Source organism: Homarus americanus, unplaced genomic scaffold, assembly GCF_018991925.1.
Source record: "Homarus americanus isolate GMGI-L3 unplaced genomic scaffold, GMGI_Hamer_2.0 scaffold74, whole genome shotgun sequence".
In the NCBI taxonomy this organism is placed as follows: Eukaryota; Metazoa; Arthropoda; class Malacostraca; order Decapoda; family Nephropidae; genus Homarus; species Homarus americanus.
In genome coordinates this window covers 5,302,144-5,314,963 of record NW_024716951.1, presented here as the reverse complement: position 1 = coordinate 5,314,963, position 12,820 = coordinate 5,302,144, and the positions used below count along the sequence as shown (strand labels likewise).

At 36.4% G+C, this 12,820-nt stretch overlaps 1 protein-coding gene across 1 annotated transcript; it reads left to right on the top strand.

Annotated features, from left to right (window-relative positions):
- Nucleotides 1-1,371: 1,371 nt before the first annotated feature.
- LOC121858701 lies at nucleotides 1,372-10,652 on the top strand. Its single transcript, XM_042355289.1, has 8 exons — nucleotides 1,372-1,518; nucleotides 2,074-2,239; nucleotides 2,667-2,793; nucleotides 3,433-3,638; nucleotides 4,783-4,918; nucleotides 5,240-6,042; nucleotides 8,207-8,339; nucleotides 9,402-10,652. Exons 2-8 carry the CDS (start codon nucleotides 2,103-2,105, stop codon nucleotides 9,726-9,728), a joined length of 1,869 nt encoding a protein of 622 aa, XP_042211223.1. The 5' UTR covers nucleotides 1,372-1,518; nucleotides 2,074-2,102; the 3' UTR covers nucleotides 9,729-10,652.
- Nucleotides 10,653-12,820: the final 2,168 nt, after the last annotated feature.

The following is a 12,820-nucleotide window of genomic DNA, read 5'->3' as shown; positions in this document are numbered from 1 at the left end:
TTATAAAATGCTAGAAAACATAATATGTGATACCATGATGGATCAATTATAAAAAACTAATCTTCCTAGAAAAAGTCATCACCGACTTTCGTCTGAACGCCTGTGCTTACAACTGCTGGAGCCTGGAGGTCCTACATGTGTGGGTACTCTAGAACGTTGTGTGTGCGTTGAGGGTGTTAGGGTGCATGACAGCGTAGAAAGGTTGAACGTTAAATGAACGGTAACAATTTGACTGGATGATAGTAAACAGCGTGTAATGATCCAGGCACGAAATCCATGCTGTACAGATTCAGCTATTAAAATTAAGAACGCAGCCATCAAAAAGGTCTTGATATGTTCTTAACAATTAACCTTCTAAATTATAAGTAACCGGAGAAATTACCGACAAACTACCGACCAGCGACAAAGAGGATAAGTAAAGTGTAAAGCAAAGTAAAGAAAAATATCACAGACTCACAGGGTACATGGTGAAGAATACAGTTATAAGCATAATACCAAGGAGTACTGTATACATGCAGATGTTCTGGAAGTGTTTTCTCAGAGGAGTGTAAACTCAAACACTCAGGGACATTGTCAACAAACAGTTTAAAGCCCACAGAACTGTACTTTAAAGCATTAACTGGGAATAAATAACAAAATGTGTTTAATAAATACTGTACTTACGTCTGAAGCTATGTACATGTGATGGAAGATTCCTGTCGATTCAACAAAGCCGCAGTATGACATCGTCTTAAGTAGCCACGACGAAAATTATTTCTTACTAATTCAGCCTATTGGGGTCAATTGAGCCTTTTTATGAGACTCATAACTTGTCCATTGAGGCACTAATTCAGTAAACGTTATCAGTGAATGTTAAAATTATAGAATTGCACGGCGTTTATGATTTAAAGCCTGAAATGAAAATGGTGCTTTTTTTAATCATGACAATAATATATTCTGTCTTGGCTAGCCATAGCTACTAAAATTTATTGTTCGATTTAGTGACCATTGACTTTGGCTTCCTTGAATATGTGAATATATAAAACAAACACATATCATGCATGACATATGGCGTCTCAAGTATTTCCATTATTATTGTATTTTAATGGTATTTATATCAGTATAGAGTATATAAGACTTAAAATGATATTACAAGAGATTAATAACTTCCTATGTATTTGCGTCATGAATCGGGACCATTGTTTACAAACCAGTGAATGCAACATGAAGGCAAGACGACAGATGTTAGTAAGATACCACGAACGCATCGCCTTTGACTTTATTTTTTAATGTATACGAATCAATCAAGTATGAGATAACTTAACCAAATCCAGTGTAGAAATCTTGTTGTAGTTATGCGTTGGTTTAAACTCTCTATTTTTATTCATATCGTCTACTTTCAAAGGGTAAAGAAATAGCTTAGCGATAGTCCTAGGTAACTTGGTGAACATTATCCATATTCCTACATGAAGTGGACGTGAAGCTGAAGCTGTTATAATGTGTCTTACTAACTCCTCCTGCAGCTCATTGATAGTTTAGGTATGTGTCACTGCACCAGGAAGTGGGGGTAAGGCTCCCAGGGTGCTACACCGTTCAGAAAAATAGTGTATTTTGACGAGACTTTCTTAAACATTACTACTTTCAAAAGTGGCTGTTCACATTCCATTGACAGTAGCATTTGATCATATTTAGTGTCAAGTAACGAACAAAAAACATTCCTTGAGTGTGTATGAGTTCAGTAGGAACGAATAAGTGAATAATATTAGTGACATGGTTTGTGATGAATTTTGTTGCCTCACCTGACATGTCTGTCATAGAAAATATTCTTGGTCAAATTAACCACATCATCTACCAATTACATTCATGATTATCATTACTAATTTTTTAAGCCTTTCCTTTATAATTATTCATGGATACAATGGTTATTGATAATACTGTACAGTATTTGCAGTTTTTGTTATCTGCCATCATTGAACAGTTTTATTTTGAATTGTTATAAGTGGAGATTTGCAATGCTGCTTACCAGACCGAGTAGAACTGTAGTAGTAAATACCCTCTGTCAGTATCCTTAATGTAGATTCTGTTTTCTACCAGGTATGATGAATTAAGCCAGATGTAGGATAATGACCTCCAATGTGACACTCATTGAAGGAATGGTGGTACCATCTTACCATCGTCCACCTTGTCTATCTTCCCTCGCTGCTGGGGCTGTCGCTCGCTGCCTCACATACGAAGACTATGAAGAATGTAATCATTATAGGTACCATAATTACTTTATCCATATATCAGTTTTGTTCTTTTAAAAAGTTCGATATATTGTAGTGTACATAAAAAGGAAATATCTCTATTGGACTAAAGTTGTTAAATGCTATTCAGTATAGGGGGGGGGGGGTGTAATAGAGTCCTTGAGACAACTTAGGGGCAGTACGTACAGTGTTCTTCAGATATATCATGGGTTTTAAGGTGTTCCTTATATCTGAGCAGTGCTAGTTTTTGTTCTGCATCCAAAATATTCTATCAACTCTTAACAGTTGTTTACAGGGCAGTTTTCACCATAATATCAAGAGCTATTCTTGTAGTTAATCAAGGTACATGTATAGGTAAACTAAGTTTTTGTATTTTTGTGAAGCAGTGAATGGCATATAATTGTGCTTTGTGTATGCTGTCATTGTTTTCCCTTCTGGCAGGTGGGACCCAGTTATGATATGGCAGTATGAGTTACCACAGAAAAAGAAAAAAAGTAAAAAATCAGCAGAAAGAAGTCAGATCTACAATCTTAATGATGTCACCATGCCAGTTCCTCAACCACAGTGGGTATGTTTATCAATACTTAGCCCATACAAGCACTTGTACAGTCCAGTACTTAATACATTGTTCTCATAAACCTCAATTTTTTTTCTCAGTTTTTCAGTTATTATTGTTACTTTTTAGTAATGACTAAACCAGTCCTTTAAAATTGAAGTGTTGCCATTAAAAAGAAAAAATCTAACATTGCCTATATTGTCAAGTGCCAGTTTTTTGGATGACAACCCTCAGACCTGAAGAGTTACCTTAACCCTGGGCCTTTACATGAAAGTGACCAGCTCAACCTGTAATTTTTTATTTTATTATTAGCTGTCAGCAGCTGAAGTGGATGTCCTCCAGTGAACCATAAGAATTAAATTGTTGGAAGAGTGAGGGCTCTCCTGGTGGTTGAGCTTCTAATAGAAACATACTGTAGTTATATTTATACTATACAGAGTACTGTACAGTATTTACATTACTCAGAAGCAGACCTTGCTATTCCCTGAAAATAAGGCCACCAGTTTATATTAATCAAGTTGGACTACAGTAATAGTTTTAGAACTAAATAGTTGATTAAAAATCATTACAAAAATTATTACAGTATAGTAATAATTAATTTCGAATGTCATATTGAAAAATTTCAATATATTTTGATATCTACCGTACTAGCAAGAGATGAAGAAGTTCCGTGACTGGTGGTGGAACAAGAGCACTCTGGGAAGTGTAGATTCAGTGCTACGGGCTCAGATTGTGAATGCCTTTGAGCAGCTGAGTTGGACTTCCAAAACAGAAGAAGAATTTGTGCTGTTCTTATTACTACGACTTTGTGTTGATACAAGAATTGAACTTGGAGGGGAACGCTTTGAAATTTTAAGGTAATATATATATATATATATATATATATATATATATATATATATATATATAGTTAGGCATAACACTGTTTCCAGAATTTTTATTTTAGGTCAAGGATTTAACAGGTCTCATTTTATTGATACCATGCATTTGTTATAATTTACTTTTGTAAAAGATTTTCACCTTGAGTAACAAGTGTTTATTATTTTTTAGTGTATTTTGGATCTATCACTTCTGATATATTTCACACTTGTACCTAAAGGAATAATATCTTGTTTAATCTATTTCATATAAATTTTCATTCACCTGGTACATGCAGGGCTAAGGGGTATATCATATACCGTACAGTATATGGCCATATACCGTGTATGGCTAACAAAAATTTCGGGACTTTTTAATGACTTACTAATGTGGAGGATGCATGTCAACCTTGAACAGGGGAAACATCTTATCAACTTGCTAACGTATAAGAAGAAGAAATGAGATGTTTAATGATGATATTCTGAAAAAAGCAAAACTGTAAAGGAAAGCAAATTATGTAGTGTGGTAAGTATATATGGAATAGAATAGACATTACGATGCAGTGCTGAATAAATAAGCAATGTGGATAGTGAGAAATATTAATAATTTTTAGCCCTTGGAGCTCTGCTTATATAATGCTGTATGTATTGATTTATATACAAACAATCACAGAATATTGTACTATTTTAAAAAAAGGATTGACTTATCCTAATCTTGTGATGCCTTGCTCCCTTCTAAAGGGGTGGCCATGACACAGGATTATCTAGAGTGCTCTGTAGTAACATATTTCCTTTGCCCTATTGATTTCCCATATCTCCAGCTTTGCGCACTGTACGTGCCCTATCCAGTGCACTAATCTTGCCTCTGCACAGGCCAACCGGCCTATTGCAGACTCCTTATTTTCTTATCATCTGGTACCACACACCCTGTCAAAGTCATTCACTGATCTATGCAGTCCTGCTCAGTCTCCATAAAAAGTATTGCATTATTCATGTTGACATCGTACCTTCATATCCCTCACCACTTCATCCATACACAGAACTGTATTTGTTGAGCTATGGAGACATGCATCTCAGCCTCACTACAACTTAAAAGCTTTCACTTAGTCCTCTTTTTTTTTATCCTTACTTTGTATACTTGCAGTGAGTGGTGTGGGGATCTTGCTCAAGTTATAACTCGACTAGGACCCTACCCCCTGCAGAAGTTGTTTGTGACTGACGACAAACTAGGGATCAAGCCTGTCCTTACTGCCCTGGTGCAACAATCCCCAAATTTACAGGTCAGGAAATTTTCCCTTTATAGAAGATATGTGGTGGTAGTGTTTGCATCTCCATAATTTCATTCTTGCCACCCAAATGATTGTTGATCACAGTTTGTCTCGGGATTTTATTGAGAATTGAGGTGTTTGCTTAATGTGCTAATTGTTTTCGTGGGATAGGTACTCATATTAATCTCAACATTTTGCGATTGTAACGATGCTTCCAAGAATGATCAATTATTATTCTTTCCTGGCCTTTACAAAATTTAGAGTAGCTGAAAGTGCAGAGGTGAAATACTATTAATCTTGATCTTTCTGATATATATTTTTTATTTACAACAGGTGTTAAAGATGAACCAGTGGGCCCTTAGTAATGACTTCATGATGTCCTTGGGGAGTCACTGTAGAATGCTCACAGAATTTTCCATTCCACACATGCAGCCACAAGTGTTTATGAGTGACGAAGCTTTGTTTGCTTGTTTTTTTGATGGTATGTCCAGTGAAGAGGTCGTGCACTCGTGGAAAGAAGGCACAAAACCGAGACTTTCATTTAGCCATCTTAGATATGTTGATATTCTATATTGGAAACAAACTGAAAGATTCATTCAGATGTTATGTGTGTTTTATCCAAGTGTGCGCTTTTGTGGAATTGATGCTTACATGGAGGAAAATGAAAAGAGTCTTGTGCAACCTTTCTTAGATGTGGGAGCTCAGGTCACAGCTTTGAGGGTAAGCTGCAGGACCAAAGGGATTCTTGATGAAAGACTGAGATGCCTAGTCAACCGAGCTCCATTTTTAAGAGAACTTCGATTACATGTTGATGATAATTTTAAGGGTGCAGATTGTGATTCTGTGTTTGAAAGAAGACTGGAGGAAGCTGGAGCAAAACTATGTAAGCTGGTTTCGCAAATGAGTGCTTTTGAATCTCTGGCACTGCGGCCGTACGAAGAGGTTGACATAACAAAAGTTGTTCTGCCAACACTACACGCACAAGGCAGCTGTATCACCAGCCTACATATATGTTATGAGTATGCACAATTGAATTCCAACACTTTATATCAACTGATCAACTTGTGTCCAAGATTATACTTTCTGGCAGTGTCCATGGCAATGAGTGACAGTGACGATGCATCAAAAAGCTACAGGTGGGTGAGCCAGGTACCACTGGGCATGTTTGTACAGTGTCTTGTTTTTATGTTCCCACTGTATATCAGGTAGTGCTTATTTAGGGTTTCAATTAGCATTTGGTTGTTGGCCCACTTGATCTTTTCAAGTAATTGTTGGAATGATTTAGATTATTCCTGGAATAAAAACATTATTTGACAATACAGTACAGTAGGTGTAATATTATTATTATTATTTTCCTTAATCTTCTAATATTTCGCCATACAGGAGTTAATATGTTATGCTTTTTTATTTATTGTAGATAACTGTGCATCCCTTGATCCCCAGCCTCTTGAAGCCCTCTGTGGGCTTTCTTGGTAAATATTAAGTGAAAATCCTATTAATTTAGCCTATTTTAATTTTCTGTAAAATAGTACAGGTAGTAGGTTCAGTGCAAATACCATTGAACATGCAGTCCAAGGTTTTTGCACTAGAAATGAGGGGTGATGGATATTAAGGAATCAACGGTGTACATGAAAAAGAGAACCAGAAATTGAGTTGCATTTTGAGAAGAAAGTGCTGCTCATGGGAGATGATAGATACAAGATTAGGGCATTATTATGGAAGGGGAATACCATAGCAGACTGCATGTAATAGCAGTAAGAATGAATGACAACAAAGGAAGAAATAATGTTTGTGTGTGATAGTGGGTCTTTATTATTAATGACCACCCTCAATTATAGTAGAAAAAAGCTCAAAATAGCAGGGGAAAATGTTCAATTGTTGATATGGTATTTTTGGTGTTCATGAGGAATTGTTGAAGATATATAGCATATGATTATTGCTTTATTCCAGCGTACTCAGTTGAAGTAAACATTGATCTTTAGTAAGATTTAACAGGTACATGTACTGTAGTAGTTAAAATAATGAATATGAAATTACCGCATTGGGATAGTATGAGGTTGAATTACATGATCTCATAATTTAATTTTAATGTAAATTAAATCATCTGAACCATTATTTAATTATGTGATGTAAGTGATATGTCTTCCCTTCATCATGTAAATGTGTGTACCAATATACTGTAGGTGAGGATGGATTGGGTGATAGTTATGTACTCCCTATGAAATTAACTTTTAAGTACTGTATACATACAGTGAACCAAATACTGTACTCTAGAATGATTGATCCATTTTTTGTTTACTTATAGGAATAGCATATGTGAAAAATATAAAGTGATATCCCCGTTAGCTGGAATAATTGGTGCAGAGCTCTTGCGAGAATGAGAGATTTTCGAGTATATTATGAATTTCTCATCACTGAAATTTTTTCATATACAGGGGCAAGTTTTCTGAGTCTAAACCATGCATCTCACACAGACAGGCACAGAGCTGTATTAATTTATGCAAACACCACAGTACACATAAAATATCTTATAAATAAACAAAATATACTACGTACTGTATACACTATATATACCGCATACCGTACCGTACTATTTAAACAAAATATACTGGACTCACCAGCAGATGCTGTTGTCTTGAGCTTGTGATAAGATACAGTCAGGCCAAATGGTAATGTGATGATACAGGATGGCCTGCCTTTGCTCTGTACCATCTATTGCAGCAGGTGTTTCTGTCACATACAACTCTACACCCTAGCCTACAATAGGCATACACTGCCCACTGCTGAATGTATAGTACTGTACAGTATAGGTAACTAATCACTTTTTATGTCTTTAACATTGTATTCTTGGCTGATTGTATCATGGTACAATACAGTAATGTACAGTACTGCACAACAGAATATGAACTAAGCGTGTAAGTTACTCAAGCAGCTAGCCCACCCACGTGCCCGGAATGTGGAGAAACATGCAGAAGCATCGGGAACTCCCGGAAATTTTATTCCCATGGAGAGATTTTTTCAGAATTTTTCCAGAAAATTTGCCTGATTTTCATCCTCGGAAACTCGTTCCCATGCCCAAAACAGAAAATTTTCTGGCCCAAAATCAATTCTGGCTATTGGGAAGTACCGGGAAATGGGGATTCCGGCTAACGGGAGGATTACTGTAAATGGATATCTCGGGACCTGTTGTGGAATAGGAACACCACAGAACACATCAGGTGAAAATGAATGAATAATTATCAGTGAAGGGTCTGTGTTGTTCACCAAAATTTAGTATGTAAACCTGTCATTTTCCATCAGGACTCTCCTTCGTCCCTGCATAACTCTGCATACCCTGGTGATCCAGGATATTCCCTCTGAAACCGATGCCACTCATGACTCCGACTACACCAAGGTGGTAGATAATGTATTGAGAGCTGCTCCCAACTTAGAGGTGAGTCAGTCATGTAACAGAGTGAGTATTTATCATTATGTGTCAGTTTCTTCATAATTACAGTATATGGTAGAGCATGACATGGGCAGTGTAGGTGGTGGGAATAATATTCACAGGCTAACCACTTATCAACTTGTCAGCCTTACCTAATTCCCATTAAGAATCATAGTTATGCCAAGGCTCACAAAGACCCTAATGGCTCTAAATCAGTGGTTCCCAAACTGGGGGGAGATGAGGCCATTTGAAAAACACATACTGTACATACAGAATATTTGGAAAATTGGTAATAAAATAGTGAGTAAAAAATTTTAGTTAATGTAAATTTGGGACACACTCTTACCCTTCTCTTCACTGGATTTAGCACTCCATTTAGGGATGAGGACAACGATATTCATGCACACACGATGGCAGAATACCCCCAAAAAAACCTGGGAGACAACAACAATATGATGATGTGCGGGAGGAAACTATCTGATTCATGCCAAAATAAAGATGCGAGCCCACGGATGTTACCGGAAACTTCCTCCATCTAGCGGAAGGCTCCACTAGATGGAGAAGCAAATAAAAGCCTCACAGTCGTTCCACTAAAATGAATTTCATTATAAGAAATGATTACTATATAGTTCAGTATTGAATTTTTCTTTTCTTTATTAGCAAATTAAAAAAAAAATTCAATTTTTTTCTCAGTAGTGTATAGTATATTTCAATCTCCTCCATATGCACAAGATACGTACATGGATAAAATAATTACGCGTTCACCTTGAAAATAATGTAAATACCTGTAAAAATAATATAAACACCTGTAAGGGTAGAAAGTGTAAAATTGATTAAAAGATGATTAAATTGATTTTTAAAAATAGTGGGAGCCACTGTTTTAAATCATTGGTTCCCAAGCTACTTAAATTTTTATGTACTTACAGCGACGTGTTGTGGATATAGAAAAAATGGCATTTTCAATAGAGAAAGTTACAGCAGGTGTTGCTTTTTTCTTAGCGAATTGATTTGTACTGTAAAGGTAAACAAAGAGTAAATAGGAATATTGTAACAAACTTTCTCCTGCAGATGCTGGGGTTGTCCTGTGCATTGGACATGGAAGATGATTTTGCTCTTCTATCATCCGATGCTGTTCAGACTCTCCATCTTCAGTTTTGTTGTGATTTAGGTAGTCTGTCAGCCTTGCACTTTTTCCTGCAGCGTCTCTTGCCAAATTTTCCAAACCTTAGAACACTTTCCTTGGATGAAAGAGATGGAACTCTTGACTCCGAGTCTTTGGCTCCTGTGTGTCGAGGAGCTATCAATGTCACTAGATGGAAACCTGAGTTTTTCCAGTTGCCAAAGTGGGATAGTACATGTGGCTCACACAACACATTTTCTCTTTATGTGATGTAAACATATCAGAAGGTGAATTTCTTCAAGGAGTCTGTACAGCTTTGCCTTTACTTTTCATATGCCTGCATATTTGTGGTCTCATTATGGTATGACAATATTTTCTGGCCATCAACTTTTGGTGTTTGTCCATTAACTTCAGTTTCATTTGACTTTGTTTAAAAATCTTTGGAGAATGATGTTCGCATGAAAATATACTGGCAATGTTCACTTTTACAATTCAAGCTCTTGTTTTCAGTGTTGAGCCTTTAAGAAACGGAAACAAAAATTATTTTGGGTTAATTTTTATGACCAGTTGCAAGCATATCAATCTCCCATTGGTTGAGCAGATTTGTTTATTCATTTAAATACAATTGTTCATGGTTGCGAGGATGTTAATAATTTTAACATGAACTTAAATGATGTAAGCAATGACTCACTTACTCTTACACTGTACCACACAGCATCATCAATACCGGCACTCCTGTGTCTAAAATGTTGTACTGTACTTCTTAAATCAAATCATTCCATAGATCACTAACATTAGCACAGTCCTCCAGAAATGAGAAAATAATTACATGTATCCCTCCTTTAATGATGGGGTTGGGTTTCTGAAAACCTGATGTTAAGTGAAATTGTCGCTAAACGAGGGATAAGTGGAGATGCGGCTTACTATCAGTTACAAATTTTTGTAAAGCCTCAAAAATACCAATAAGTATTACTGTAATTCCTTGTGTGCTCTAGCACCTCTAACCAGTCCCCACCACCATTACTACCTCACCTTAAGTCCAAATTACCTCCATCACCCTGCATGTCATCTACCCGTGAATTTGTTTACAAGAAATGAAGGTCAGCGAACTGTGCAGTACTGTACTTATTGTGTCCTAAGCCCTTATAGTACAGTACAGTAGTACCCCGATTTACGCGGTCAATTGAACCCACAGGGTATCGCGGAAAGTGAAATCCGCGTAAATGGAACAACAGAACATATGGGATTAATTCCAATAGAGACTGGCCCGACCCCCAAACTCCACTTTTTGACGACACACAACTATGTTGTAGTAAAAATTTTATCTTAACTTTATGATGGTATGCACAAACAAGTAATATAGAAGAGGTTAGGCTAGGAAAAATAAAGGTTAAGTTAGGAAAAATAAAGGTTAGGTTAGGAAAACTAAAAGTTATGTGTAACACTTACGTTAGTAGAAGAGATGGGTCGGCATACAGGGATGGAGGCTGGTTCCGAGGCAGAGGGCAGATGACTGGCCCTCAGGTGAATCACCATTACTAGGTGCATCACCATCACTATCAGTTACAGTTGTCAGGGCTTCCCTGACAAATCCCTCAAAGTCATCTTCACTGTCACTATCACTGGCTGTGGTGGGTTGCGGCAGAAGGGGGTAGGGATGCATGGCCAATCACAGTCCGATACGTCATATGACGTCAGTGATAACGCAACAGAGACATGCACTGCTCAACCTTACCACGCGGCTTGCCCAGGCATAGGCGGGAGGAGGGGGGAGCAGGCGGGTGGGGCTAATCTAAAAATAGCGTCGAGCCGGACACTCTGCGCGTATATGGGTACATGAACCGCGGAAAGTTAAAGTTCGGTTCTGGCGAGGCACCTCGTATATGAGAAATCGCGTAAAGTGAAACCGCGTAAAGCGGGGTAATACTGTACAGTAATAATAAAACATAAAAATCATTTGCTGATATTAACTTGATCATAATTGTTTACTATTTTTTTCATAATAAAGAGAGATTATTCTCTGTATGGTATATTTAGGAGGGTAAATGTGAATATACATTCCCATTATTGATGTCTAGGAAGCTTGTCAGGCAGTTATCATCATTCTAATACATCTGTATCCTAAATTTATGTAATTGGAACATAAGAGGCATTAGAATGGGTTGTTTACTTTCCACATTTATTAATAATACATTATCAAGCCACTGTGAAAGCTTTTTAAATTCAAATATACGTACTGTACTGTACAGTACAGTACTCCGTATAAAAAACAATCTTGAAAGTGTGTTTGGCAACAATGGTATGCATTCTGTTGATGGTAATATTCACTGTTGCTCTAAGGTAATCTGCTGATATTCAGATATCATAGCAAGTTATGAATCACACTTTTGAGTCAATATATACAAATCAGCAAATTAGTAGATTTTTTCGTTGAACAATATATCGTAAATGGCAACTCCATTCCGGCATGGGGGGTGCTATTTCACAAGTCAGTCGTGTCATAGCTCACGCGTGGGGGAGACGGGATATTCATTGCTCCCAAAACTTTATTAAAAAAATAAATAAATAAAAAAATAAATAAATAAATCACAGCATACTCTCAAGCATGCAGGTAGAGTAAATGCAAACAATAAAGTGAGAGTAGAGATGCACAATTGGAACAAAGAATTCCCAGTTTTCCCCCCTTCCCAGTTAGTCACATCATCACTAAACTGAGTTCTGACCTAACATTATGCAAGAAAGGGTGTCAAAAATATTTTATCGCAAAATTGAATTAACGTTAAACGAGGGATATCTATATATCAACAAGAAGAGCTTTACCTGAAACATTAATATTCATGTTTTGAGGATCTACTTCATACTTGTTTATGTACTTTGAAGTTCATATAATTTTTTTCTATTTTTGTTTTCAAAATACTGTATACCAGTACAGTAATGATAAAAGAACTTATTTACATACAAACTGCAGTTAATATTGTATCTTGAATGTTGCAGTATTTGTATACAGTACAGTATATACTTTATTGCATATGTTTGAAAAGAAAAATTTATTTAATGAAATTTCAAATTTTATAATAGAGAAAAAAATTATCTTGCAACTTTGAGTATTGATGCTAATTAAAGCTGATCCATTTTATTTGATATTTTTGGTTCATTTTCACATTTGAGGAGGACCCCATCAGCATACCTTTTATAGGTCAACAGAGTTCAACAATACACATTCACACCATTACCAACACACAGCTCAAGGTTAATGTTTGTGACATATCATCTTAAGTTTTTTTCATAATTTCTCTTCCCATGATATCATGTGACAAGTGCTTTCCACAACTTGTACAGTTGATAAATACACCATTTAACTTTTAAT

What these genes read in the sequence shown, in the direction of transcription:
- LOC121858701 (XM_042355289.1), top strand. Translation starts at nt 2,103, where the DNA reads ATGACCTCCAATGTGACACTCATTGAAGGAATGGTGGTACCATCTTAC. An exon ending in CAGTTCCTCAACCACAGTGG is followed by an intron (nt 2,794 to 3,432) that starts GTATGTTTATCA and finishes CTACCGTACTAG; the next exon opens with CAAGAGATGAAGAAGTTCCG. An exon ending in AACAATCCCCAAATTTACAG is followed by an intron (nt 4,919 to 5,239) that starts GTCAGGAAATTT and finishes TATTTACAACAG; the next exon opens with GTGTTAAAGATGAACCAGTG.